Genomic DNA, 27,920 nt, shown 5'->3' on the forward strand with positions numbered 1-27,920 from the left:
CCTAAACCCTCCCAGCTCTGCCTCGCTCCATGATTTTCCTCAATCCCATGCGGAAAATCCAGCTGGAGACTTTTCCCTTTCTTTTGGGCCATTTTTTGGTGGTTTTTTCCCTGTGGGATCCCCCCTGGAGCAGGATCCAACCTGAGCATCCCAATCCCTCCCACCCCGCCCGGGACGCAGCGATGGAGCCGGAGCTTTAATCAGCATCTCTTATTAAAAACAATTAATTGGCCTCATTAAACCCCTCCCGTGGGATCCAGGAAATGAAGCGGAGCCCTTGGATTGGGAGAGGTGATCAATAATCCATGGAATGTCCGCGATTTCCATGGAAAAGCCGATGGGTGCTGAGGAACCGCCGGGATCACGAGTGGGGATGGGGATGGGGGAAAAGGGAAAGGGGAAAGGGAAAAGGGGAAAGGGGAAAGGGAAAAATGGAAAAGGGAAAGGGAGAAGGGGAAAGGGGAAAGGGAAAAGGGAAAGGGGGAAAGGGAAAAAGGGAAAAGGGAAAAGGGGAAAGGGAAAAGGGAAAAGGGAAAGGGAAAAGGAAAAGGGAAAGGGGAAAGGGAAAAAGGGAAAGGGGAAAGGGGAAAGGGGAAAGGGAAAGGGAAAAAGGAAAAGGGAAAGGGGAAAGGGAAAAATGGAAAAGGGAAAAGGGGAAAGGGAAAAGGGAAAAGGGAAAGGGAAAAGGAAAAGGGGAAAGGGGAAAAGGGAAAAGGGGAAAGGGGAAAGGGAAAAAGGAAAAGGGAAAGGGGAAAGGGAAAAATGGAAAAGGGAAAAGGGGAAAGGGGAAAGGGAAAAGGGGAAAGGGAAAAGGAAAAGGGGAAAGGGAAAAGGGGAAAGGGAAAAGGGAAAGGGAAAAATGGAAAGGGGAAAGGGAAAAGGGAGAAGGGGAAAGGGAAAAGGGAAAGGGAGAAGGGAGAAGGGAAAAGGGAAAAGGGAGAAGGGGAAAGGGAAAGGGAAAAGGTAGAAGGGGAAAGGGAAAGGGAAAAGGGAAAAGGGAAAAGGGAAAAGGAAAAGGAAAAGGAAAAGGAAAAGGAAAAGGAAAAGGAAAAGGAAAAGGAAAAGGAAAAGGAAAAGGTGACCCCAGGCTGTGTACTGGTTTGTACTGGGAGGACTGGGGCCACCGGGAGAATCTCCATGAAAACACAGCCCGGTTTTCCGCCCGGGATTCAGGGGGGCTGGAAATGGCGTTTAAGAGAGAATTTCACCCAAAATGCGGCTGGAGCAGCCGGAATTTGGGGGTTGTGGGCAAGGGGGGGAGGCGGCCACTGGGACATACTGGGAGCACTGGGAGCACTGGGACATACTGGGACATACTGGGAGCACTGGGAGCACTGGGGGCTGGGATTCGCACCCCTGGGAATGGCCAGGGTCCGTCCTGGGGATTTGGGGTGTCCATCCCTGGGGATTTGGGGTGTCCATCCTGTGGAATTTGGGATGTCCATCCCCGGGGATTTGGGATGTCCATCCCCGGGGATTTGGGGTGTCCACCCTCAGGGATTTGGGGTGTCCATCCCTCGGAATTCGGGTGTCCATCCCTGGGGATTTGGGGTGTCCACCCTCAGGGATTTGGGGTGTCCATCCTGTGGAATTTGGGATGTCCATCCTGTGGGATTTGGGGTGTCCATCCCTGGGGATTTCGGATGTCCATCCCTGGTGGATTTGGGATGTCCATCCCTGGGGGTTTGGTGTGTCCATCCTCAGGAATTTGGGGTGTTGATCCCTGGGGATTTGGGGTGTCCATCCTCAGGGATTTAGGATGTTCATCCTCAGGGATTTGGGATGTCCATCCCTGGGGATTTGGGGTGTCCATCCCCAGGGATTTGGGGTGTCCATCCCTGGGGATTTGGGATGTCCATCCCCGAGGATTTGGGGTGTCCATCCCCAGGGATTTGGGGTGTCCATCCCTGGGGATTTGGGATGTCCATCCTGGGGATTTGGTGTGTCCATCCTCAGGAATTTGGGGTGTTGATCCCTGGGGATTTGGGGTGTCCATCCTCAGGGATTTGGGATGTCCATCCTGTGGGATTTGGGATGTCCATCCCCGAGGATTTGGGGTGTCAATCCCTGGTGGATTTGGGATGTCCATCCCTGGGGAAGCGCACCCCGCTGAGTGCCCCAGGCCATCCCGCTCCAGCCGCCTCTGGAAGTGCATCCCGGGGGGATGAGCGGGGCGGGGCCGCTGCTCCAGCGGTTTTTGGGGTCTGGACCGCGGTTTTTGGGGTCCGGACTGCGGTTTTTGGGGTCTGGACCGCGGTTTTTGGGGTCCGGACCGCGGTTTTGGGGGTCCGGACTGAGGTTTTTGGGGTCCGGGCCGCGGTTTTTGGGGTCCGGACCGCGGTTTTTGGGGTCCAGACTGCGGTTTTTGGGGTCCGGACCGCGGTTTTTGGGGTCCGGACTGCGGTTTTTGGGGTCCGGACTGCGGTTTTTGGGGTCCGGACCGCGGTTTTTGGGGTCCCGCCGCCCGCGCACCGCCGCTGCCGTGGGCTCGCACTGCCCTCCAGTGGCGCATCCCGCGCTTCCCGGTGTCCCCTGCCACCCCCTGGTGCCACCCGCCACCTCCCAGGTGTCCCCTGCCACCCCTCATGTGTCCCCTGCCACCCCCAGGTGTCCCCTGCCACCCCCCAGGTGTCCCCTGCCACCATGCAGGTGTCCCCTGCCACCCTCAGCTGTCCCCTTCCACCCTCAGCTGTCCCCTTCCACCCCAGCTGTCCCCTTCCACCCTCAGCTGTCCCCTGCCACCCTCAGCTGTCCCCTGCCACTCCCTGGCTGTCCCCTGACACCCCAGTTGTCCCCTGCCACCCCAGCTGTCCCCTGCCACCCCAGGTGTCCCCTGCCACCCCAGGTGTCCCCTGCCACCCTCAGTTGTCCCCTTCCACCCTCAGTTGTCCCCTTCCACCCCAGCTGTCCCCTTCCACCCTCAGCTGTCCCGTGCCACCCTCAGCTGTCCCCTGCCACCCCAGCTGTCCCCTGCCACCCTCAGCTGTCCCCTGCCACCCCAGCTGTCCCCTGCCACCCTCAGCTGTCCCCTGCCCCCCCAGGTGCCCCTCGCCAGCCGGGCCGTGCCGAGCGGGACTCTCTCATCTCCGGGGCTCCTCCAAACCCCCCAGGGCACCGGGGCGTCCCCGGTCACTGCGGCTCCCTCCTGGCGGCCGCCCTCAGCGCCACGTTGTCGTAGTCGCCGCGGCCGAGCCGCCCGGCGCCCCGCAGCGGGCCGGGCACGGCGTAGTCGTCGCGCCGCGCGTCGTAGGGGCGGCCGGGCCCGGGGGGCTCCTCGGGGGCCGCCTGCAGCCGCCAGGCCTCGCCCTGCACCTCCCGGGGCTCGGCGTACAGCCGGAGCCGCGCCAGGGCCTCGGGCTCGTCGTAGACGTGCTCGGCCGTGGCATCCCCGGGGGGCTCGGGGAGCCCCTCCTGGGCTCGGCCCCAGCGCCGCGCCAGGAAGGATTTGGCCGCGGTGTCGAAGGGCACGGCGTACTCGCCCTCGGGCCCGCGGGCCCGGGCGGGCGGCGAGGCGGCGTGGCACAGGGCGTCGAGGGGCTCGGCGTAGGGACAGTCGGCGCCCCGCCACGGCGGCCACGGCGCCGAGGCCTCGCCGGCCCCGGCGGGCAGCGCCGGCCGGCCCTCGGCGCCTCTGCCCTCGCCCCTGGGCGCCCTCGCCTCGCCGGGCGGGCGCCCGGGCTCCTCGCGGGGCTGCGCCCGGCCGGGCGGCCCGGCGTGCTCCGGCGGCCGCGGGGGCTCGTCCGGGGCGCCCGCCCGCTCGGCGCCGCGGCCCCGCTGCACCTCGATGGCCGCCTCGATGGCCCGGAAGATCTCGTTGCCCTGCCGCGTGTCGAACTCGAAGTTGCCCTCTCCGGACGCGCAGCGCCGGCCGGCCTCGAAGGAGAAGGTGGCCTGGGGAGGGCGGGGGTCAGTCCCTGCGCCCGGGCTCGGTCCGGCCACGGCCGCAGTGCACTGACCTCAGGGGTCAGTCCCTGCGCCCGGGCTCGGTCCGGCCACGGCCGCAGTGCACTGACCTCAGGGGTCAGTCCCTGCGCCCGGGCTCAGTCCGGCCACGGCGCACTGACCTCAGGGGTCAGTCCCTGCGCCCAGGCTCGGTCCGTCCACGGCGCACTGACCTCGGGGGTCAGTCCCTGCGCCCGGGCTCGGTCCGGCCACGGCGCACTGACCTCGGGGGTCAATCCCACGGCCCCGGGCTCGGTCTGGCCACGGCACACTGACCTCAGGGGTCAGTCCCTGCGCCTGGGCTTGGTCCGGCCACGGCCGCAGTGCACTGACCTTGGGGGTCAGTCCCTGCGCCCGGGCTCGGTCCGGCCATGGTGCACTGACCTTGGGGGTCAGTCCCCACGGTGCCCAGGCTCGGTCCGGCCACGGTTCACTGACCTCAGGGGTCAATCCCACGGCCCCGGGCTCGGTCCGGCCACGGCGCACTGACCTTGTCGCGGCCGAAGCGGCGCAGGAAGCGGTAGGGCCAGCTGGCCAGCAGCTCCTGGCTCTGAGGGTGCCACAGCTCCAGCGCATCCTCGCCCGCCCGCAGCACGCAGCGGCCCCGGAGGCGGCAGCGCTGCGACGGCGGCGTCGCCCTCACCGTCACCTCGAACGCCTGCTCCTGCCCGGCTGCGGAGGGACACGGCCTTGGACACGGCTCCGGAGGGGATGGAGGGACCCCCAGGCCAGGGCAGAGAGCTCCAGGCCAGCTGGGATGGACACCGGACACGAGTCCCACCCCACAGAGTGACCCCCAGGCCAGGACAGACGTCTCCAGGCCAGCTGGGATGGACACAGCTGGTGCTGGACACGTGTCCCACCCCCCAGGATGACCCCCAAGCCAGGACAGCAGCTCCAGGCCAGCTGGGATGGACGTGGTGGACACCGGACACGGCTCCCACCCTGCAGAGTGACCCCCAAACCAGGACAGCAGCTCCAGGCCAGCTGGGATGGACGTGGTGGACACCGGACACGGCTCCCACCCTGCAGAGTGACCCCCAAACCAGGACAGCAGCTCCAGGCCAGCTGGGATGGATGTGGTAGACACCGGACACCTGTCCCACCCCACAGAATGACCCCCAAACCAGGACTGACAGCTCCAGGCCAGCTGGGATGGATGTGGTGGACACTGGACGTGTGTCCCACCCCACAGAGTGACCCCCAGGCCAGGGCAGAGAGCTCCAGGCCAGCTGGGATGGACGTGGTGGACACTGGACGTGTGTCCCACCCCACAGAGTGACCCCCAGGCCGGGACAGAGGTCTCCAGGCCAGCTGGGATGGACACAGCTGGTGCTGGACACGTGTCCCACCCTGCAGAGTGACCCCCAGGCCAGGGCAGAGAGCTCCAGGCCAGCTGGGATGGATGTGGTGGACACTGGACACATGTCCCACCCCACAGAGGGGATGGAGGGACCCCCAGGCCAGGGCAGAGAGCTCCAGGCCAGCTGGGATGGACATGGTGGACACTGGACGTGTGTCCCACCCCACAGAGTGACCCCCAGGCCAGGACAGCAGCTCCAGGCCAGCTGGGATGGACACCGGACATGTGTCTCACCCTGCAGAGGGACCCCCAGGCCAGGACAGCAGCTCCAGGCCAGTTGGGGTGGACACAGTGCTAGACACGTGTCCCACCCCACACGTGATGGACACAGGACACGTGTCCCACCCCACACGATGGACACGTGTCCAGTGTCCCACCCCACATGTGACGGACACGTGTCCAGCGTCCCACCCCACAGCAGGGCCGTGGGTGACCGCTCCGGCCAGGCCGCCCGTGTCCGGCCGGGAAGGGCAGGACGGGATGACCACTGCCGGCAGCGCGGCCGGGCCGGCCCCGCGGGCAGGGAGAGGATTTGGGGGAGATTCCCTGATTCCTGAAGAGCCCCGAGAGGATTTTGGGGAGGTTTCCCCGATTCCCGCAGAGCCCCGAGAGGATTTTTGGGGAGTTTCCCCGATCCCGCACCCTCAGAGCCCCGAGAGGATTTTGGGGAGTTTCCCCGATTCCTGCAGAGCCCCGAGAGGATTTTGGGGGAGTTTCCCCGATTCCTGCAGAGCCCCGAGAGGATTTTGGGGGAGTTTCCCCGATTCCTGCAGAGCCCCGAGAGGATTTTGGGGGAGTTTCCCCGATTCCTGCAGAGCCCCGAGAGGATTTTGGGGAGTTTCCCCGATTCCTGCAGAGCCCCGAGAGGATTTTGGGGGAGTTTCCCCGATTCCCGCAGAGCCCCGAGAGGATTTTGGGGAGGTTTCCCCGATTCCCGCAGAGCCCCGAGAGGATTTTGGGGAGGTTTCCCCGATTCCCGCAGAGCCCCGAGAGGATTTTTGGGGAGTTTTCCTGATTCCTGCAGAGCCCCGAGAGGATTTTGGGGAGGTTTTCCCGATTCCTGCAGAGCCCCGAGAGGATTTGGGGAGGTTTCCCCGATCCCGCACCCGCAGAGCCCCGAGAGGATTTTGGGGAGGTTTCCCCGATCCCGCAGAGCCCCAAGAGGATTTTGGGGGGGTTTCCCCGATCCCGCAGAGCCCCGAGAGGATTTCGGGGGAGTTTCCCCGATCCCGCACCCACAGAGACCTGGAGGGGATTTTGGGGGGGTTTCCCTGATCCCGATCCTGCAGAGCCCCGAGAGGATTTTGGGGGAGTTTCCCCGATTCCTGCAGAGCCCCGAGAGGATTTCGGGGAGGTTTCCCTGATTCCCGCAGAGCCCCGAGAGGATTTTGGGGGAGTTTCCCCGATTCCCGCAGAGCCCCGAGAGGATTTGGGGGGAGTTTCCCCGATTCCCGCAGAGCCCCGAGAGGATTTTGGGGGAGTTTCCCCGATTCCCGCAGAGCCCCGAGAGGATTTGGGGGGAGTTTCCCCGATCCCTCAGAGCCCCGAGAGGATTTTGGGGAGGTTTCCCCGATTCCTGCAGAGCCCCGAGAGGATTTTGGGGGGGTTTCCCCGATCCCACACCCACCTCTGCCCCGCCAGCCGTACAGGGAATTTTCCTCCATGGAGATCTCGCCCTCCGCGCCCTGCGCCGCCGCGCCCGGCTCCTCCCGGCTCTGAGCCGAGGCCAGAGCGGAGGGTGAGGGCGGCCACCCATCCATCCATCCTGGTGGATCCCGTGGATCCCATCCATCCCGGTGGATCCCGTCCATCCCAGTGGATCCCGTCCATCCCAGTGTATCCAATTGTTCCCGGTGGATCCCGTCCATCCCAGTGGATCCCGCCCATCCCAGTGGATCCCGTCCATCCCAGTGGATCCCATCCTTCCCAGTGGATCCCGCCCATCCCAGCAGATCCCATCCATCCCAGTGGATCACATCAACCCCGGCAGATCCCATAGATCCCAGTGGATCCCATCCATCCCAGTCAATCCCATCCACCCCCGTGAATCCCACCCATCCTGGTGGATCCCACCCACCCAGTGGATCCCTGCCCACCCACCCTGACACATCCTACCCACCCGGCGGATCCCACCCACCCAGGAGAATCCCACCCACCCCAGCGGATCCCCCCACCCAGCGGATCCCCCCACCCAGCGGATCCCACCCACCCAGCGGATCCACCCACCCCAGCGGATCCCACCCACCCCGGCAGATCCCACCCCCCCACCCCAGCAGATCCCCCCACCCAGCGGATCCCACCTACCCTGACACATCCCACCCACCCAGCAGATCCCCCCCACCCAGCGGATCCCCCCACCCAGCAGATCCCCCCTCCAGCAGATCCCCCCCACCCAGCGGATCCCCCCACCCAGCGGATCCCCCCACCCAGCGGATCCCCCCACCCAGCAGATCCCCCACCCAGCAGATCCCCCACCCAGCAGATCCCCCCACCCAGCGAATCCCACCTACCCTGACACATCCCACCCACCCTGACACATCCCACCCATCCCAGCAGATCCCCCACCCAGCGGATCCCCCACCCAGCAGATCCCCCACCCAGCGGATCCCCCGCCGCAGCTCACCGGGAACGCCAGCTGGCAGAGCCGCCGGATCCACTCGGGCGCCTCGGCGGCGTCGGCGGCCAGCAGGAGGCGGCGCTCGGCGGTCTCCAGCAGGAAGGGCACGGCGTCCCCGGGCCCGGCGGCGTCGCCCGCCGCGGCCACGTGCACGCAGTCGCGGAGCCGCACGAGGCGCCGGCCGGCCTCGGGCCCGCGCGCCCGCTCCGCGCCCGCCCGCAGCTCCAGGCGCGCCGCGCCCAGCCGGCTCTCCCGGTACAGCACGGCCCAGAACCGCCGCCACTTCTGCCGGGGGAGACGGGCGTCCGCGCTCCCGAAAAGCTTCCCGGAACCGACCTCCCAAGGGGGTCGGCATTCCCAAAAAAACTTCCTGAAACGGCCTTCCCAAGGAGTTCAGCATTCCCAAAAAAACTTCCTGAAACGGCCTTCCCAAGGGGTTTGGCCTTCCCAAAAGGGCCTTCCCAAAATGGCCTTCCCAAAGGGTTCGGCATTCCCAAAATGGCCTTCCCAAGGGGTTCGGCATTCCCAAAAAAACTTCCTGAAACGGCCTTCCCAAGGGGTTTGGCCTTCCCAAAATGGCCTTCCCAAGGGGTTCCGCATTCCCAAAAAAACTTCCCGAAACCGACCTCCCAAGGGGGTCGGCATTCCCAAAAAAACTTCCTGAAACGGACTTCCCAAAGGGTTTGGCCTTCCCAAAATGGCCTTCCCAAAACGGCCTTCCCAAAGGGTTCGGCATTCCCAAAATGGCCTTCCCAAGGGGTTCGGCATTCCCAAAAAAACTTCCCGAAACGGACTTCCCAAGGAGTTCGGCATTCCCAAAAAAACTTCCCGAAACAGACTTCCCAAGGGGTTCGGCATTCCCAAAAAAACTTCCCAAAACGGACTTCCCAAAGGGTTCGGCATTCCCAAAACGGCCTTCCAAAGGGGTTCGGCATTCCCAAAATGGCCTTCCTGAAACGGACTTCCCAAGGGGTTCGGCATTCCCAAAATGGCCTTCCCAAGGGGTTCGGCATTCCCAAAAAAACTTCCCGAAACGGACTTCCCATAGGGTTCAGCATTCCCGAAATGGCCTTCCCAAAACGGCCTTCCCAAAGGGTTCGGCATTCCCAAAATGGCCTTCCCAAAGGGTTCGGCATTCACAAAACGGCCTTCCCAAGGGGTTTGGCCTTCCCAAAATGGCCTTCCCAAAATGGCCTTCCCAAGGGGTTTGGCATTCCCAAAAAAACTTCCCGAAACGGACTTCCCAAGGAGTTCGGCATTCCCAAAAAAACTTCCCGAAACAGACTTCCCAAGGGGTTCGGCATTCCCAAAATGGCCTTCCCAAAACGGCCTTCCCAAAGGGTTCGGCATTCCCAAAAAAACTTCCCGAAACGGCCTTCCCAAAGGGTTCGGCATTCCCAAAACGGACTTCCCAAGGGGTTCGGCATTCCCAAAAAAACTTCCCGAAACGGACTTCCCAAGGGGTTCGGCATTCCCAAAAAAACTTCCCGAAACGGACTTCCCAAGGGGTTCGGCATTCCCAAAAAAACTTCCCGAAACGGCCTTCCCAAAGGGTTTGGCCTTCCCAAAAGAACTTCCTGAAACTGCCTTCCCAAGGGGTTTGGCATTCCCAAAAAAAGCTTCCCAAAATGGCCTTCCCAAAACGGCCTTCCCAAAGGGTTCGGCATTCCCAAAAAAACTTCCCGAAACGGACTTCCCAAGGAGTTCGGCATTCCCAAAAAAAGCTTCCCAAAATGGCCTTCCCAAAACAGCCTTCCCAAGGGGTTCGGCATTCCCAAAAAACTTCCTGAAACGGCCTTCCCAAGGGGTTCGGCATTCCCAAAAAACTTCCTGAAACGGCCTTCCCAAAGGGTTTGGCCTTCCCAAAACGGCATCCCAAAGGTTTTGGCATCCCCAAAGGGTTTGGCATTCCCAAAATGGCCTTCCCAAAGTGTTCAGCATTCCCAAAAAAAGCTTCCTGAAACGGCTTTCCCAAAGGGTTTGGCATTCCCAAAACAGCATTCCAAAGGTTTCGGCATTCCCAATAAAACTTCCTGAAATGGCCTTCCCAAAGGGTTCGGCATTCCCAAGGTGGTTCAGCACTCCCAAAAGGGTTTCAGCCTTCCCAAAAAGAGTTTGGCCTTCCCTGGGATTTTTACTTTTCCCTGGGATTTTTATCTTCCCTGGGTTTTTTATCTTCCCTGGGGTTTCAGCCTTCCCGAAAGGGTTCAGCATTCCCAAAAGAGTTTGGGCTTCCCAAAAAAGTTTCAGCCTTCCCAAAAGGGTTCAGCTTTCCCTGGGGATTTTACCTTCCCAAAGGGTTTGGCATTCCCAAAAGGGTTTGGGCTTTCCAAAAGGGTTCAGCCTTCCCTGGGGTTTTTTACCTTCCCAGGGTTTTTACCTTTCCAGGACTTTTTTACCTTTCCAGGGTTTTTATCTTTCCAGAAGGGTTTGAACTTTCCTTGGGTTTTTACCTTCCCATGAGTTTTCATCTCTCCAGGAATTTTTACCTTCCCAGGGGTTTTTACTTTCCCAGGGATTTTTTATCTTTTCGGGAATTTTTACCTTCCCAGGAGTTTTCAATTCTCCAGGAATTTTTACCTTCTAAGGAATTTTTCTCTTCCCAGGAATTTTTACTTTCCCATGAGTTTTTGCCTTCCCAGAGGTTTTTATCTTTCCAGGAGTTTTTACCTGTCCAGAAGAGTTTTTGCCTTCCCAGGAATTTTTACTTTCCCAGGAGTTTTTACCTTCCCAGGAGGGTTTTACCTTCAGGAATTTTTACCTTCAGGAATTTTTACCTTCCCAGGAATTGTTACTTTCCCAGGAGTTTTTACCTTCCCAGTTGTTTTTACCTTCCCAGGAGGGTTTTACCTTCAGGAATTTTTACCTTCCCAGGAGTTTTTCCAGAGGTTTTTACCTTCCCTGGGCTTTTTACCTGCTGGATATTTTTCTTTTTACCTTCCCAGGAGTTTTTCCAGAGGTTTTTACCTTCCCTGGGCTTTTTACCTGCTGGATATTTTTCTTTTTACCTTCCCAGGAGTTTTTCCAGAGGTTTTTACCTTCCCTGGGCTTTTTACCTGCTGGATATTTTTCTTTTTACCTTCCCAGGAGTTTTTCCAGAGGTTTTTACCTTCCCTGGGCTTTTTACCTGCTGGATATTTTTCTTTTTACCTTCCCAGGAGTTTTTCCAGAGGTTTTTACCTTCCCTGGGCTTTTTACCTGCTGGATATTTTTCTTTTTACCTTCCCAGGAGTTTTTCCAGAGGTTTTTACCTTCCCTGGGCTTTTTACCTGCTGGCTATTTTTCTTTTTACCTTCCCAGGAGTTTTTCCAGAGGTTTTTACCTTCCCTGGGCTTTTTACCTGCTGGCTATTTCTCTTTTTACCTCCCCAGGAGTTTTTCTCCCCTGGGGATCGTGTTTGGCAGGACAAAGCCGCAAAGCCCCGCGGGGTCTGGCTGAAGGTGGGGGTGCCCGAAATTGGGATTTAAAATCCCTGGACCCCCCAGCCTCGCCCACCCCATTCCCCCACAAGCCGTGAACAACTTCCAGCTCCTCCTTGCTCCCGTTTTCCCTAAAAAAACCCAACTTTGGTCTCCCAGCCGTGCCCCGGGAGCAGCAGCAGTTCCGGGCCCGGGGAGGCCCCGGGGCAGGGGGGAAGTGGGGCCGGGAAGTGGCCCCAAAAGCGGCGCCGGCGCCCCGAGCCCGCAGCTCCCTTCGCTGGGGTGGGATTTTGGGATCCCCTTTGGGATCCCCCCTTTGGGATCCAATTTGGGATCCCCTTTGGGTTCCCCTTTGGGATCCCCCTTTGGGATCCCCCCTTTGGCATCCCTTTTGGGATCCCCTTTTGGCATCTCCTTTGGGATCCCCTTTGGTATCCCCCTTTGGGATCCCCCCTTTGGGATCCCCCCTTTGGGATCCCCCTTTGGGATCCATTTTGGAATCCATTTTGGGATCCCCCCTTTGGGTTCCCCTTTAGGATCCCCCTTTGGGATCCCCCCTTTGGGATCCCCCTTTGGGATCCCCCTTTGGGATCCATTTTGGGATCCCCTTTTGGATCCCCCTTTGGAATCCCCTTTGGGATCCCTTTCGGATCCCCCCTTTGTGATCCCCCATTGGGATCCATTTTGGGATCCCCCCTTTGGGATCCCCCCATTGGGATCCCCCATTGGTATCCATTTTGGGATCCCCTTTGGGATCCCTTTTGGGATCCGTGGGGAGGAGGAGAAGGGAGAGGGCCGGGGGGGCCCCTCAGCTCCTTCCCCTGCAGCCATTGCCCAGCCCCGGCCTCTGTCGGCAGCGGAAACCGCGCGGCTCCGGCGCCGCGGCGTCCCCGGACACCGGCCAAATATGGATTTGGGGCCCTCACTGTCCCCAGACACTGTCCCCAAATATGGATTTGGGGCCCTCACTGTCCCCGGACACCGGCCAAATATGGATTCGGGGCCCTCACTGTCCCCAGATGTGGCTTTGGGGCTGTCACTGTCCCCGGACACCGGCCAAATATGGATTCGGGGCCCTCACTGTCCCCAAATGTGGCTTTGGGGCCGTCACTGTCCCCAAACACTGTCCCCAAATATGGATTCGGGGCCCTCACTGTCCCCGGACACCGGCCAAATATGGATTCGGGGCCCTCACTGTCCCCAGTTGCGGCTTTGGGGCTGTTACTGTCCCCAGATATGGATTTGGGGCCCTCAGCCTCCCCAGACACTGTCCCCAAATATGGATTTGGGGCCCTCAGTGTCCCCAGATGTGGCTTTGTGGCCGTCACTGTCCCCAGACACTGTCCCCAAATATGGATTCGGGGCCCTCACTGTCCCCAAATGTGGCTTTGGGGCCCTCACTGTCCCCAAATGTGGCTTTGGGGCTGTCACTGTCCCCAGACACTGTCCCCAAATATGGATTTGGGACCCTCACTGTCCCCAGATGTGGCTTTGGGGCCGTCACTGTCCCCAAACACTGTCCCCAAATGCGGCTCCGGCACCGGCAGCGTCCCCAGACACTGTCCCCAAATATGGATTTGGGGCCCTCAGCGTCCCCAGATGCAGCTTTGGGCCGTCACTGTCCCCAAACACTGACCCCAGATATGGATTTGGGACCTACAATCATCACTGTCCCCAAATGCAGCTTTGGGCTGTCACTGTCCCCAAACACTGACCCCAGATATGGATTTGGGACCTACAATCATCACTGTCCCCAAATGCAGCTTTGGGCTGTCACTGTCCCCAAACACTGACCCCAGATATGGATTTGGGACCTACAATCATCACTGTCCCCAGATGTGGCTTTGGGCCGTCACTGTCCCCAAACACTGACCCCAGATATGGATTTGGGACCTACAATCATCACTGTCCCCAGATGTGGATTTGGGCCGTCACTGTCCCCAAACACTGACCCCAGATATGGATTTGAGGCCTGTAGCCGTCACTGTCGCCAAATGCAGCTTTGGGGCCTGCAGCTGTCACCCCACACTGGACCTGTCCCCAAATGCAGCCTTGGGACTGTCACCGTCCCCAGATGTGGCTTTGGGGCCATCACCGTCCCAAAACACTGTCCTCAAATATGGATTTGGGGCCTGCAGCTGTTCCCAGATGTGGATTTGGGGCCTGCAGCTGTCACCCCCCACTGGAGCTGTCCCCAGACGTGGCTCTGGGGGTCACTTCCCTCACCCCCCATCTTTCAGGGTTGTCTTTGTCACCCAGCGTGGCTTTGGGGTCTCATCTGTCACCCCCGAACTCTGCAGAGCCTCTCTTGGGGGGGAGGGGGTCTCTACAAAGTGTCCCCAAAGTGTCCCCAAAGTGTCCCCAAATGTTCTGGCCCACTGTGGTGGCTGAGGGACAGCTGGGCATCAACAGGTGGGATCAGCCCATAGCTGCAGGATTCACCCCAATCCTATGGGGTTCACCCCATTCCCGTGGGATTCACCCCATTCCTGTGGGGTTCACCCCATTTCTGTGGGATTCACCCCATTCCCGTGGGATTCACCCCAATCCTGTGGGGTTCAGCCCATTTCTGTGAGATTCACCCCATTCCTGAGGGATTCACCCCATTCCCATGGGATTCACCCCATTCCTGTGGGATTCACCCCAATCCTGTGGGGTTCACCCCATTCCCGTGGGATTCAACCCATTCGCGTGGGATTCACCCCATTTCTGTGGAGTTCACCCCATTCCCATGGGATTCACCCCATTCCCGTGGGATTCACCCCATTCCCGTGGGATTCAACCCATTCCCGTGGGGTTCACCCCATTTCTGTGGGGTTCACCCCATTCCTGAGGGATTCACCCCATTCCCGTGGGATTCACCCCATTTCTGTGGGATTCACCCCATTCCTGAGGGATTCACCCCATTTCTGTGGGATTCACCCCATTCCCGTGGGATTCACCCCATTCCTGTGGGATTCACCCCATTCCTGTGGGATTCACCCCATTTCTGTGGGATTCACCCCATTCCCATGGGATTCAACCCATTCCTGTGGGATTCACCCCATTCCTGAGGGATTCACCCCATTCCCGTGGGGTTCACCCCATTCTTGAGGGATTCACCCCATTCCCGTGGGATTCACCCCATTCCCGTGGGATTCACCCCATTCCTGAGGGATTCACCCCATTTCTGTGGGATTCACCCCATTCCCGTGGGATTCACCCCATTCCCGTGGGATTCACCCCATTTCTGTGGGGTTCACCCCATTTCTGTGGAATTCCCCCCGTTCCCATGGAATTCCCCCCGTTCCCACGGGATTTCCCGTTCCCACGGATTCCCCGTCCCGCTGACCTTGCCGAAGGTTTGCTGCAGCTGCAGGTACAGCGCGCCCTGCTTCACCACCGCCTCCTCCATGGCCGTGCCCGCCGTGCCCGCCGTGCCCGCAGCGTCCGGAGTGTCCGGAGAGTCCTGGAGTGTCCTGGAGAGTCCTGGAGAGTCCTGGAGTGTCCTGGAGTGTCCTGGAGTGTCCGGAGAGTCCTGGAGTGTCCTGGAGTGTCCTGGAGTGTCCGGAGTGTCCTGGAGTGTCCGGAGTGTCCGGAGTGTCTGGAGAGTCCTGGAGTGTCCGGAGAGTCCTGGAGAGTCCTGGAGTGTCCGGAGTGTCCTGGAGTGTCCTGGAGTGTCCGGAGTGTCCTGGAGTGTCCCGAGTGCCTGAAGCGTCCCGAATGTCCACCCTGAGTGTCCACCCTGAGTGTCCGGAGTGTCCTGAGTGTCCTGAGTGTCCCAGAGTGTCCCCAACTGACCCCAAGTGTCCCCAAGTGTCCCCAAGAGTCCTGAGTGTCCTCAGTGTCCTCAGTGTCCACAATATCCCGATTGTCCTGAATATCCCTGAGTGCCCAGAGTGTCCGGAGTGTCCCGAGTGTCCCCAAGTGTCCTCAGTGTCCGGAGTGTCCCGAGTGTCCCGAGTGTCCAAAATGTCCCAATTGTCCTGAATATCCCTGAGTGCCCGGAGTGTCCCGAGTGTCCTGAGTGCCCAGTGTGTCCGAGGTGTCCGGAATGTCCGGAGTGTCCCGAGTGTCCCCAAGTGTCCTCAGTGTCTGGAGTGTCTGGAGTGTCCCGAGTGTCCCCAAGTGTCCTCAGTGTCCGGAGTGCCCTGAGTGTCCAGAGTATCCACAGTGTCTGCTGTGTCCACGGTGTCCGGAGTGTCCGGAGTGTCCGGTGTGTCCGGCGTGTCCGGCGTGCCCGGTGTGTCCGGCGTGTCCGCAGTGCCCAGAATGTCCCGAATGTCCCGTGTGTCCCCAAGTGTCCTCAGTGTCCGGAGTGTCCTGAGTGTCCAGAGTGTCCACAGTGTCTGCTGTGTCCACGGTGTCCGGAGTGGCCTGAGTGTCCGGCGTGTCTGGCGTGTCCAGAGTGTCCGGGGCTCCCGGGGCTCCGGAGGTCCCAGGCCGTGTCCCGCGGTGTCCCCGCGTTGTCACCGGGTGTCCCGGGGGTCCCAGGCCGTGTCCTGCAGTGTCCCGGGGGTCCCAGGCCGTGTCCCGCGGTGTCACCGGAGGTCCCGGGCCATGTCCTGCGGTGTCACCGGGTGTCCCGGGGGTCCTGGGCTGTGTCCCGCGGTGTCACCGGGTGTCCCGGGGGTCCTGGGCCATGTCCCCACAGTGTCACCGGCCGCACCCCGCCCGTGTCACACTCGGCCCGGGCGCTGCCGCTTCCTGCGCGCGCCACCGCTTCCTGTGGGGCCGGGGACACGCGGGGAGCGGAGGGGGTGGCACCGGGGACAGGGGGTGGCACCGGGGACAGGGGGGTGGCACTGGGGTGTGGCACTGCTGACAGGGGTGTGGCACTGGGGTCACGGGTGTGGCACAGGGGACAGGGGTGTGGCACTGTGGGTGTGGCACTGGGGACACGAGTGTGGCACTGGGGACATGAGTGTGGCACTGGGGACACGAGTGTGGCACAGGGGACACGGGTGTGGCACTGGGGACAGGCGGGTGTGGCACTGGGGACATTGGTGTGGCACTGTGGGTGTGGCACTGTGGGTGTGGCACTGTGGGTGTGGCACTGGGGACACGAGTGTGGCACCGGGGACAGGGGTGTGACACTGTGGGTGTGACACTGTGGGTGTGGCACTGGGGACAGGCGGGTGGTACTGGGGGAGTGGCACTGCGGGTGTGCCAATGCTGACCTGGGTGTGGCCCTGGGGACATTGGTGTGGCACTGTGGGTGTGGCACTGGGGACACGAGTGTGACACTGGGGACACAAGTGTGGCACAGGGGACAGGGGTGTGGCACTGATGACAGGGGTGTGGCACTGGGGACACGAGTGTGGCACAGGGGACAGGGGTGTGGCACTGTGGGTGTGGCACTGGGGACACGAGTGTGGCACTGGGGACATGAGTGTGGCACTGGGGACACAAGCGTGGCACAGGGGACATTGGTGTGGCACTGTGGGTGTGGCACTGGGGACATGAGTGTGGCACTGGGGACACAAGTGTGGCACAGGGGACAGGGGTGTGGCACTGATGACAGGGGTGTGGCACAGGGGACATGAGTGTGGCACTGGGGACACGAGTGTGGCACAGGGGACAGGGGTGTGGCACTGTGGGTGTGGCACTGGGGACACGAGTGTGGCACTGGGGACATGAGTGTGGCACTGGGGACACAAGCGTGGCACAGGGGACATTGGTGTGGCACTGGGGACACGGGTGTGGCACTGGGGACAGGCGGGTGTGGCACTGGGGACACGGGTGTGGCACTGTGGGTGTGGCACTGGGGACACGAGTGTGGCACTGGGGACATGAGTGTGGCACTGGGGACACAAGTGTGGCACAGGGGACACGGGTGTGGCACTGGGGACACGGGTGTGGCACTGTGGGTGTGGCACTGGGGACACGAGTGTGGCACTGGGGACATGAGTGTGGCACTGGGGACACAAGCGTGGCACAGGGGACATTGGTGTGGCACTGTGGGTGTGGCACAGGGGACACGAGTGTGGCACAGGGGACAGGGGTGTGGCACCGGGGACAGGCGGGTGTGGCACTGCGGGTGTGGCACTGCTGACATTGGTGTGGCACTGCGGGTGTGGCCCTGGGGACAGGTGGAGGTGGCACTGGGGGTGACACTCTGGGTGTGGCACTGCGGGTGTGGCCCTGGGGACAGGCAGGGGTGGCATTGCAGACACAGGGCTGTGGCACAGGTTGACATTTGGGTGTGGCACTGCTGACACGGGTGTGGCACTGGGGACACGCGGGTGTGACAACGTGGGTGTGGCACTGAGGGTGGGGCACGGTGGGTGACACTGCGGACACTGGGGACACTGGGGACACTGGGGGACACCGTCTGTCCCTCTGTCCCCTCTCTGTCCCCTCTGTCCCCTCTCTGTCCCTCTGTCCCTCTGTCCCCTCTCTGTCCCCTCTGTCCCTCTGTCCCTCTGTCCCTCTGTCCCCTCTCTGTCCCCTCTCTATCCCCTCTCTGTCCCCTCTCTGTCCCTCTGTCCCCTCTCTGTCCCCTCTCTGTCCCTCTGTCCCTCTGTCTCTCTGTCCCCTCTCTGTCCCCTCTCTGTCCCCTCTCTGTCCCTCTGTCTCTCTGTCCCCTCTCTGTCCCTCTGTCTCTCTGTCCCCTCTCTGTCCCTCTGTCCCTCTGTCCCTCTGTCTCTCTGTCCCTCTGTCCCCTCTCTGTCCCCTCTCTGTCCCTCTGTCTCTCTGTCCCTCTGTCCCCTCTCTGTCCCCTCTCTATCCCCTCTCTGTCCCCTCTCTGTCCCTCTGTCCCCTCTGTCCCTCTGTCCATCTGTCCCCGTGTCTCTCTCAGGGGTGCGCGGTCCCTTTAAGGCCGTTGTCAACAAACCGCGCTCGCGCCCCGCCCTCCTCCCCGCGCGCGCGCAGCGCCGCCGCCGTGACGTCAGACGCAGCGCGCCGCGCGCGCCGCGCAGGGGCGGCCCGCGGAGAGGCGTGGCCAAGGCTCAGGGGGCGTGTCCCGCCGGGGCGAAGTGGGCGTGGTTTAGAATTCATGGGCGTGGCCACGCGGCGATGGGCGGGGTTTCCCCGTGGGCTGGGTGTGGTCTTGTCGGTGATGGGCGTGGTTTCTGAGGTGTGGGCGGGGTTTCCTCGCAGGGTGGGCGTGGTTTCGGAGGCGTGGGCGTGGTCCCGGCGGGGTGGGCGCGGACTCCCGCGCGGGGCGGGCGCGGCGCATGCGCGGTGCGGCGGCGGCGGCGCTGAGGGGACGCGGCGGCGCCGGGCCCGGCGCAGGCGGGGGCGGAGGCGCGAGCGGAGCATGAATGGGGCAAGATGGCGGATCCTGTGCAGGTGAGCCCCGGCCGCGCTCCGCCGCCCGGCCCGCTCCTCCCGGGGCCCCCCGCCGCTCTCCCGCCGCCCCCCGGGCCGGCCCCGCGCCGCCAGGCCCGCCCCGGCCCGCCGCGGCCCGGCCGCGCAGGCCGCGCTGCTCCGCCGCGGCCCCGCGGCCGCTCCCGGGCCCGCCGCGTGTCCCCGGCGCCCGCGCGGTGCCCGCCCGGTGCTCCCGGGGCTGCTGCGGGGGGCCCCGGTGCGCCGCGGGAGCCGCGGCCGCCGGCAGCGCGGGGCCTGCGGGCGGAGCGCCCCGGGAGCCGGGCCCCGCCGGGCTCCGGGCTCCGGGCTCGGCTCCGCTCCGCCGGCACGGGCGGGGCAGCTCCCCCGGGTCCGGTTCCGTTCCGTGCTGGATCTGGGCTCTGCTCCCGCGGGTCCGGTTCCGTTCCGTGCTGGATCTGGGCTCTGCTCCCGCGGGTCCGGTTCCGTCCGTGCTGGCTTTGGGCTCTGCTCCCCCGGGTCCGGTTCCATCCGTGCTGGATCTGGGCTCTGCTCCCGCGGGTCCGGTTCCGTTCGTGCTGGCTTTGGGCTCTGCTCCCCCGGGTCCGGTTCCATCCGTGCTGGATCTGGGCTCTGCTCCCGCGGGTCCGGTTCCGTTCGTGCTGGCTTTGGGCTCTGCTCCCGCGGGTCCGGTTCCGTTCCGTGCTGGCTTTGGGCTCTGCTCCCGCCGGGTCCGGTTCCATCCGTGCTGGATCTGGGCTCTGCTCCCCCGGGTCCGGTTCCGTTCCGTGCTGGATCTGGGCTCTGCTCCCGCGGGTCCGGTTCCGTTCCGTGCTGCGTTTAGGCTCTGCTCCCGGCTGGATTTGGGTTCCTTTTCCAGCCAGGTTCAGGATCCTTTCCCAGCTGGATTTGGGGTCTGTTCCCGGCCCGGCTTGGTTCCTTTCCGTGCTGGATTTGGGGTCTGTTCCCGGCCGGATCTGGGTTCCTTATCCAACCAGGTTCAGGATCCTTTCCCTGCTGGATTTGGGGTCTGTTCCTGGCCCGGCTCGGTTCCGTTCCGTGCTGGGTTTGGGGTCTGTTCCTGGCCGGATTTGGGTTCCTTTTCCAGCCAGGTTCAGGATCCTTTCCCTGCTGGATTTGGGGTCTGTTCCCGGCCCGGCTTGGTTCCTTTCCGTGCTGGATTTGGGGTCTGTTCCCGGCCGGATCTGGGTTCCTTTTCCAGCCAGGTTCAGGATCCTTTCCCTGCTGGATTTGGGGTCTGTTCCTGGCCCGGCTTGGTTCCGTTCCGTGCTGGATTTGGGGTCTGTTCCCGGCCGGATTTGGGTTCCCTTCCCTTCTGGATTTGGGGTCTGTTCCTGGCCAGATTTGGGTTCCTTATCCAACCAAGTTCAGGATCCTTTCCCCGCTGGATCTGGGCTCTGTTCCCGTCCGGATTTGGGTTCCTTTTCCAGCCAGGTTCAGGATCCTTTCCCTGCTGGATCTGGGCTCTGCTCCCGGCCGGATTTGGGTTCCTTTTCCAGCCAGGTTCAGGATCCTTTCCCAGCTGGATTTGGGGTCTGTTCCCGGCCCAGCTCGGTTCCCTTCCGTGCTGGATTTGGGGTCTGTTCCTGGCCCGGCTCGGTTCCGTTCCGTGCTGGGTTTGGGGTCTGCTCCCGGCCGGATTTGGGTTCCTTTCCCAGCCAAGTTCAGGATCCTTTCCCCGCTGGATCTGGGCTCTGTTCCCGGCCGGATTTGGGTTCCTTTCCCAGCCGGGTTTGGGTTCATTTCCAGGCCCAGTTCGGATCCTGTCCCTGCTGGATTTGGGATCCTGTCCCTGCTGGATTTGGGATCCTGTCCCTGCTGGATTTGGGATCCTTTCCCTGCTGGATTTGGGCTCCTTTCCCTGCTGGATTTGGGATCCTGTCCCTGCTGGATTTGGGATCCTTTCCCTGCTGGATTTGGGGTCATCTCCCAGCCGGGTTTGGGTTCATTTCTCGGCCCGGTTCGGTTCCTGTCCCTGCTGGATTTGGGATCCTTTCCCAGCCAGGTTCAAGTTCATTTCCTGGCCCGGTTCTGTTCCTTCCCAGCCATGTTTGGGATCCTTTCCCAGCTGGATTCGGGATCCTTTCCGTGCTGGATTTGGGATCATTGCCCAGCCGTGTTTGGGTCCGTTACCAGCCATGTTTGGGGTCATTTCCCAGCCGGGTTTGGGATCATTTCCACTCATGTTTGGGGTCATTTCCCGGCCCTGTCCCTTTCCCAGCTGGATTTGGGATCCTTTCCCTGCTGGATTTGGGATCACCTCTCAGCTGGATTTGGTGTCTGTTCCTGACTAGATTTGGGATCCTTTCCCAGCCAGGTTCAGGTTCCTTTCCCATCTGGATTTGGGATCCTTTCCCAGCCAGGTCCAGGTTCCTTACCCTGCTGGATTTGGGATCCTTACCCTGCTGGATTTGGGATCCTTTCCCAGCTGGATTTGGGATCCTTTCCCTGCTGGATTTGGGATCACCTCTCAGCTGGATTTGGTGTCTGTTCCTGACTAGATTTGGGATCCTTTCCCAGCCAGGTCCAGGTTCCTTTCCCTGCTGGATTTGGGATCCTTTCCCAGCCAGGTTCAGGTTCCTTTCCCATCTGGATTTGGGATCCTTTCCCAGCCAGGTCCAGGTTCCTTACCCTGCTGGATTTGGGATCCTTTCCCTGCTGGATTTGGGATCCTTACCCTGCTGGATTTGGGATCCTTCCCCCGCTGGATTTGGGGTCCGTTCCCAGCTGGATGTGGGATCATTTCCCAGCCAGGTCCAGGTTCCTTTCCCTGCTGGATGTGGGATCATTTTCTAGCCGTGTTTGGGTTCATTTCCCAGCTGGATTTGGGATCTTTTCCCATACGGATTTGGGATCCTTTCCCAGCTGGATTTGGGATCCTTTCCCAGCTGGATTTGGTGTCTGTTCCCGGCCGGATTTGGAGTCATTTCCCAGGCAGGTTCAGGTTCCTTACCCTGCTGGATTTGGGATCCTTTCCCTGCTGGATTTGGGATCCTTCCCCCGCTGGATTTGGGGTCCGTTCCCAGCTGGATTTGGGATCCTTTCCCAGCCAGGTCCAGGTTCCTTTCCCTGCTGGATGTGGGATCATTTTCTAGCCGTGTTTGGGTTCATTTCCCAGCTGGATTTGGGATCTTTTCCCATACGGATTTGGGATCCTTTCCCTGCTGGATGTGGGATCATTTCCCAGCCAGGTCCAGGTTCCTTTCCCTGCTGGATGTGGGATCATTTTCTAGCCGTGTTTGGGTTCATTTCCCAGCTGGATTTGGGATCTTTTCCCATACGGATTTGGGATCCTTTCCCAGCTGGATTTGGGATCCTTTCCCAGCTGGATTTGGGATCCTTTCTCAGCTGGATTTGGTGTCTGTTCCCGGCTGGATTTGGAGTCATTTCCCAGGCAGGTTCAGGTTCCTTTCCCTGCTGGATTTGGGATCCTTACCCTGCTGGATTTGGGGTCCGTTCCCAGCTGGATTTGGGATCATTTCCCAGCCAGGTTCAGGTTCCTTTCCCTGCTGGATGTGGGATCATTTTCCACCCGTGTTTGGGTTCGTTTCCCAGCCAGGTTCAGGTTCTTTTCCCAGCTGGATTTGGGATCCTTACCCTGCTGGATTTGGGGTCCTTTCCCTGCTGCATTTGGGATAATTTCCCAGCTGGATTTGGGATAATTTCCCAGCTGGATTTGGGGTCCTTTCCCAGCTGGATTTGGGGTCCTTTCCCTGCTGGATTTGGGGTCATTTCCCAGCTGGATTTGGGGTCCTTTCCCAGCTGGATTTGGGGTCCTTTCCCAGCTGGATTTGGGATCATTTCCCAGCTGGATTTGGGATCATTTCTCAGCCCGGTTCTGTTCCTTCCCAGCTGGATTTGGGGTAATTTCCCTGGATTTGGGATCATTTTCCAGCCTGGTTCTGTTCCTTTCCCATCTGGATTTGGGATCATTTCCCAGATGGTTTTGGGATCACTTTCCAGCCAGGTGCAGGTTCCTTTCCCAGCTGGATTTGGGATCCTTTCCCAGCTGGATTTGGGATCCTTTCCATCTAGTTTGGGCCCTAAATCCCTCAGGAAGCGCCCTAAATCCCTGGGAAAGGATCCCAGATCCCTGGGAAAGGATCCCAGATCCCTGGAAGGACCCTAAATCCCACAGGAAGGATCCCAGATCCCTGGGAAAGGATCCCAGATCCCTGGAAGGACCCTAAATCCCTGGGAAAGGATCCCAGATCCCTGGAAGGACCCTAAATCCCACAGGAAGGATCCCAAATCCCTGGGAAAGGATCCCAGATCCCTGGGAAAGGATCCCAGATCCCTGGAAGGACCCTAAATCCTACAGGAAGGATCCCAGATCCCTGGGAAAGTATCCCAGATCCCTGGAAGGACCCTAAATCCCTGGCATAGGATCCCAAATTCCTCAGGAAGGATCCTAAATCCCTGGGACAGTATCCCAGATCCCTGGGAATGGATCCCAAATCCCTGGGAACGGCCCTAAATCCCTGGGAAAGGATCCCAAATCCCTGGGAAAGGATCCCAAATCCCTGGGAAAGAATCCCAAATCCCTGGAAAATGATCCCAAATCCCTGGGAAAGGATCCCAAATCCCTCAGGAAGGGAACAAATCCCTCTGGGCTCAGAATCCCAATGAAGGAACCCAAAACCTTTGGGAAATCTGAAGGGACCTGAACCCCCTGAGAGGGACCCCGAACCCCAAAATCGGCCCCAAAAACCCCAAAATTGGCCCTAAACCCTCTGAGAGTGACCCTAAACCCCCAAAATTTGCCCTAAACCCCCAAAATTGGCCCCAAACCCCAAAATTGACCCCAAACCCCCAAAATTGGCCCCAAACCCCCAAAATTGACCCTAAACCCCCAAAATTGACCCCAAACCCCCTAAATTTGTCCCCAAAATCTCTAAAATTCACCCCAAACCCCTAAAATTGACCCCAAACCCCTAAAATTGACCCCAAACCTCCAGAGGCAGCAACCCCTGGGAATTATTTATTATCCCTGGAATTTTGGGAATAAATGATTCCCTGGAAAGTTGGGAATAAATGAATCCCTGGAAATTTGGGAATAAATCAATCCCTGGAATTTTGGGAATAAATGATTCCCTGGAATTTTGGGAATAAATCAATCCTGAGCAGTTTATGAGCATTCCTGGGAATTCTGATCCCAAAGGAAACAGAGAAATTCCTGCATAATTAACCAGGATTTCCATGGGAAAATCTGGATTTTCCTCAAAATTCTGCTCCAAATCTGGGATTTTCTGGGAATTCTGCTCCAAATCTGGGATTTTCCTGGGAATTCTGCTCCAAATCTGGGATTTTCCTGGGAATTCTGCTCCAAATCTGGGATTTTTCTGGGAATTCTGCTCCAAATCCGGGATTTTCCTGGGAATTCTGTTCCAAATCTGGGATTTTCCCCTGTACTTTCCCAGCCTGGCTCCTGAGTTTTTATGGAATTTTTATCAATTCTTATGGAATTCTTATGGAATTTTTGGGAAAACCCCATTGCTGCTTCCCCAGAACTTTGCTTTGAGTGGCAAAAATTCCCAGAGGAATTTTGGGAATTGTGCCGGAGCCCAAAAAACTTTTCCATGGATTTCATTGCGTGGGCTCGAGCCTGAATTAATTTTTTTTAGGAATTTTTCCTGGTTTGTTGATACCCAAATCCAATTTTCATGGATTTTTCCTGCTTTGGTGAAGCCCTAAAATATTTTTTATGGATTTTTCCTGGAGTGGTGAAGATCAAATCCAATTTTAAGGAATTTTCCTGGTCTGATGAAGCCCAAATCTGATTTTTTTATGGATTTTTCCTGGTTTGGTGGAGATCAAATCCAATTTTTTAAAAATTTTTCCTGGATTTTGCCTGGAATGATGAAGCCCAAATGAAATTTCCATGGATTTTTTTCTGTGTGAAGAATTCCTGCAAAATTCCTGTGAAATCCCACAAATTCCTGAGAAAAATTCCTGGGGGGAAAAAAAAAACAAAAAACAATCCTGCAAAATTCTTGTAAAATTCCTGAAAAAATTCCTCAAAATTTCTGCAAAATTCCTGCAAATTCATGAAAATTCCTGCAGAATTCCTGAGAAAAAAATCCTGAAAAACAACCCTGCCGAATTCCTGAAAATTTCCTGAAAATTCCTACAGAATTCCTGTAGAATTCCTGCAAAATTCCTACAGAATTGTTGTAAATTCCTGAAAGAAATTCCTGGAAATTGCCCTGAACTCCTGCAGAATTCCCGAAAATTCCTGCAGAATTCCTATCAAATTCCTGAACAAAATTCCTGCAAATTTCCTGTAAAAAATTCCTGTAAAATTCCTGTAAAATTCCTGTAAAATTCCTGAAAATTTCCTGTAAAAATTCCTGCAAGATTCCTGTAAAATTCCTGTTAAATTCCTGTAAAATTCCTGAAAATTCCTGTAAAATTCCTGTAAAATTCCTGTAAAAAATGGGGAATGTGGGAATGGGAGGAATTCCCGTGCTGGGAATTCCGGAACTGAGTGGGGGAAGGGAAAGGGAAGGAAAAAGGAAAGAAAAGGAAAATTGGGAAGGAAATGGAAGGAAAAAGGAAAAGTGGGAAGGAAAAGGGCCGGGAAAGGAAAAGGGAGGAAAAAGGGAAAGGGAAACGTTTGCTCCCCAGTTTTCCGCCGTTTTTCCCCATTTTCCCTGGATTTCCCCCCATTTTTCCCTGTTTTCCCTCCCATTATTCCCATTTTCCCCCCGTCATTCCCATTTTTCCCCCGTTATTCCGCCTTTTTCCCCTCGTTATTCCCATTTTTCCCTCATTATTCCCCATTTTCCCTCTGTCATTCCCCATTTTTCCCCATTTTCCCCCTGTTTTTCCCCATTTTCCCCCCGTTATTCCAAATATTTCTGCCCATTATTCCCCATTTTTCCCCCCATTATTCCCCATTTTCACCCGTCATTCCCGTTTTTCCCACCCATTATTCCCGTTTTTCCCCCATTATTCCCATTTTCCCCCCATCATTCCTGTTTTTCCCCCATTATTCTGTATTTTCCCCCTTTATTCCCCATTTTCTACCCCATTATTCCCCATTTTCCCCCCTCATTCCCGTTATTTCCCTCTCATTCCCGTTATTTCCCCCTCATTCCCGTTATTTCCCCCCATTATTCCCGTTATTTCCCCCTCATTCCCGTTATTCCCATTTTCCCTCCTCATTCCCGTTTGTTCCCCTGGTTATTCCCATTATTCCCTCCGGTGATTCCCGGTGATTCCCGTTATTTCCCCTGGTGATTCCCGTCATTCCCATTATTCCTGTTCTCCCCGTGCCCATTCCCGTCATTCCCGTGCCCATTCCTGTGCCCATTCCCGTCATTCCCGTGCCCATTCCTGTGCCCATTCCCGTCATTCCTGTGCCCATTCCCGTTGTTCCCGTTTTTCCCGTGCCCATTCCCGTTGTTCCCGCCGTTCCCGTGCCCATTCCCATGCCCATTCCCGTGCCCATTCCCGCCGTTCCCGTGCCCATTCCCGCTGTTCCCGCTGTTCCCGTGCCCATTCCCGCTGTTCCCGTTTTTCCCGTGCCCATTCCCGCTGTTCCCGTGCCCATTCCCGCTGTTCCCGTGCCCATTCCCGCTGTTCCCGTTTTTCCCGTGCCCATTCCCGTTGTTCCCGTGCCGATTCCCGTTGTTCCCGTGCCGATTCCCGTTTTTCCCGTGCCCATTCCCGCTGTTCCCGTTTTTCCCGTGCCGATTCCCGTTGTTCCCGTTCCCATTCCCGCCGTTCCCGTTCCCATTCCCGTCATTCCCGTGCCCATTCCCGTTGTTCCCGTGCCGATTCCCGTTGTTCCCGTTCCCATTCCCGTCATTCCCGTGCCCATTCCCGTTGTTCCCGTGCCGATTCCCGTTGTTCCCGTGCCGATTCCCGTTTTTCCCGTGCCCATTCCCGCTGTTCCCGTTTTTCCCGTGCCCATTCCCGTCATTCCCGTTCCCATTCCTGCCGTTCCCGTCATTCCCGCTGTTCCCGTGCCCATTCCCGTCATTCCCATTCCCATTCCTGTTGTTCCCGTGCCCATTCCCGTTTTTCCCGTGCCCATTCCTGTCATTCCCGTGCCCATTCCTGCCGTTCCCGTGCCCATTCCCATTGTTCCCGTTCCCATTCCCGTTGTTCCCGCCGTTCCCGTTCCCATTCCCGCTGTTCCCGTGCCCGTTCCCGCCGTTCCCGTTCCCATTCCCGCCGTTCCCGTTCCCATTCCCGTTGTTCCCGTTTTTCCCGCGCCCATTCCCGCCGTTCCCGCTGTCCCGGCAGAGCCTGGCCCAGCTGGAGAACCTGTGCAAGCAGCTCTATGAGACCACGGACACGGGCACGCGCCTGCAGGCCGAGAAGGCGCTCGTGGACTTCACCAACGGCCCCGAGTGCCTCAGCAAGTGCCAGCTGCTGCTCGAGCGCGGCAGCGTGAGTAAACATCCAAAATATTCCCAAATGTTCCCAAAAACATTCCCAAAAAATTCCCAAAATATTCCCCAAAGTTATGGAATTCCACATCCCAAACATTCCCTGTCCTCGTGGACTTCACCAACGGCCCCGAGTGCCTCAGCAAGTGCCAGCTGCTGCTCGAGCGCGGCAGCGTGAGTAAACATCCCAAAATATTCCCAAAATATTCCCAAACATTCCCAAAAAATTCCCAAAATATTCCCCAAAGTTATGGAATTCCACATCCCAAACATTCCCTGTCCTCGTGGACTTCACCAACGGCCCCGAGTGCCTCAGCAAGTGCCAGCTGCTGCTCGAGCGCGGCAGCGTGAGTAAACATCCCAAAATATTCCCAAAATATTCCCAAACATTCCCAAAAATATTCCCAAAACATTCCCCAAAGTTATGGAATTCCACATCCCAAACATTCCCTGTGCTCGTGGACTTCACCAACGGCCCCGAGTGCCTCAGCAAGTGCCAGCTGCTGCTCGAGCACGGCAGCGTGAGTAAACATTCCCAAAATATTCCCAAAATATTCCCAAAAAATTCCCAAAAAATTCCCAAAACATTCCCAAAACATTCCCCAAAGCCGTGGAATTCCATGTACTCACGTTGTTCACCAACGGCCCCGAGTGCCTCAGCAAGTGCCAGCTGCTGCTCGAGCGCGGCAGCGTGAGTAAACATCCCAAAATATTCCCAAAATATTCCCAAATATTCCTAAAAATATTCCAAAATATTCCCAGAATATTCCCAAAACATTCCCCAAAAACATTCCCCAGAGTCCTGGAATTCCATGCCCCGAGTGCCTGAGCAAGTGCCACTTACTTCAGTACCCCTCCCAAATATTCCCAAAAATCACGGAATTCCACAGCCCAAATATTCCCAAAAA

General features: G+C 58.8%; 2 protein-coding genes across 4 annotated transcripts in view; one reads left to right on the forward strand and one right to left on the reverse strand.

The window, feature by feature from the left end:
• Positions 1–2,495: 2,495 nt before the first annotated feature.
• Positions 2,496–17,970, reverse strand: DOK2 (docking protein 2). The gene is made up of 5 exons (XM_085559095.1): positions 14,673–17,970; positions 7,929–8,207; positions 6,933–7,020; positions 4,433–4,614; positions 2,496–3,891 (listed from the first exon to the last, which is right to left on the reverse strand). The coding sequence occupies exons 1-5, from the start codon at positions 14,733–14,735 to the stop codon at positions 3,130–3,132; spliced, it is 1,374 nt and encodes a 457-aa protein (XP_085415221.1). The 5' UTR covers positions 14,736–17,970; the 3' UTR covers positions 2,496–3,129.
• Positions 17,971–18,527: 557 nt separating this feature from the next.
• The window catches only part of XPO7 (exportin 7), an 81,134-nt gene continuing 71,741 nt past the window's right edge, over positions 18,528–27,920 (forward strand). For all 3 annotated transcript variants that reach the window (XM_085559156.1, XM_085559157.1, XM_085559158.1), the window contains exons 1-2: positions 18,528–18,616; positions 26,867–27,013. In XM_085559156.1, coding sequence (XP_085415282.1) covers positions 18,599–18,616; positions 26,867–27,013 — 165 coding nt within the window. In that variant the 5' untranslated portion in view covers positions 18,528–18,598. The remainder of the gene's footprint in view (positions 18,617–26,866; positions 27,014–27,920) is intronic.

The sequence above is a fragment of the Lonchura striata genome, chromosome 22 (genome assembly GCF_050655825.1).
Source record: "Lonchura striata isolate lonStrDom1 chromosome 22, ASM5065582v1, whole genome shotgun sequence".
NCBI classification, from domain to species: Eukaryota; Metazoa; Chordata; class Aves; order Passeriformes; family Estrildidae; genus Lonchura; species Lonchura striata.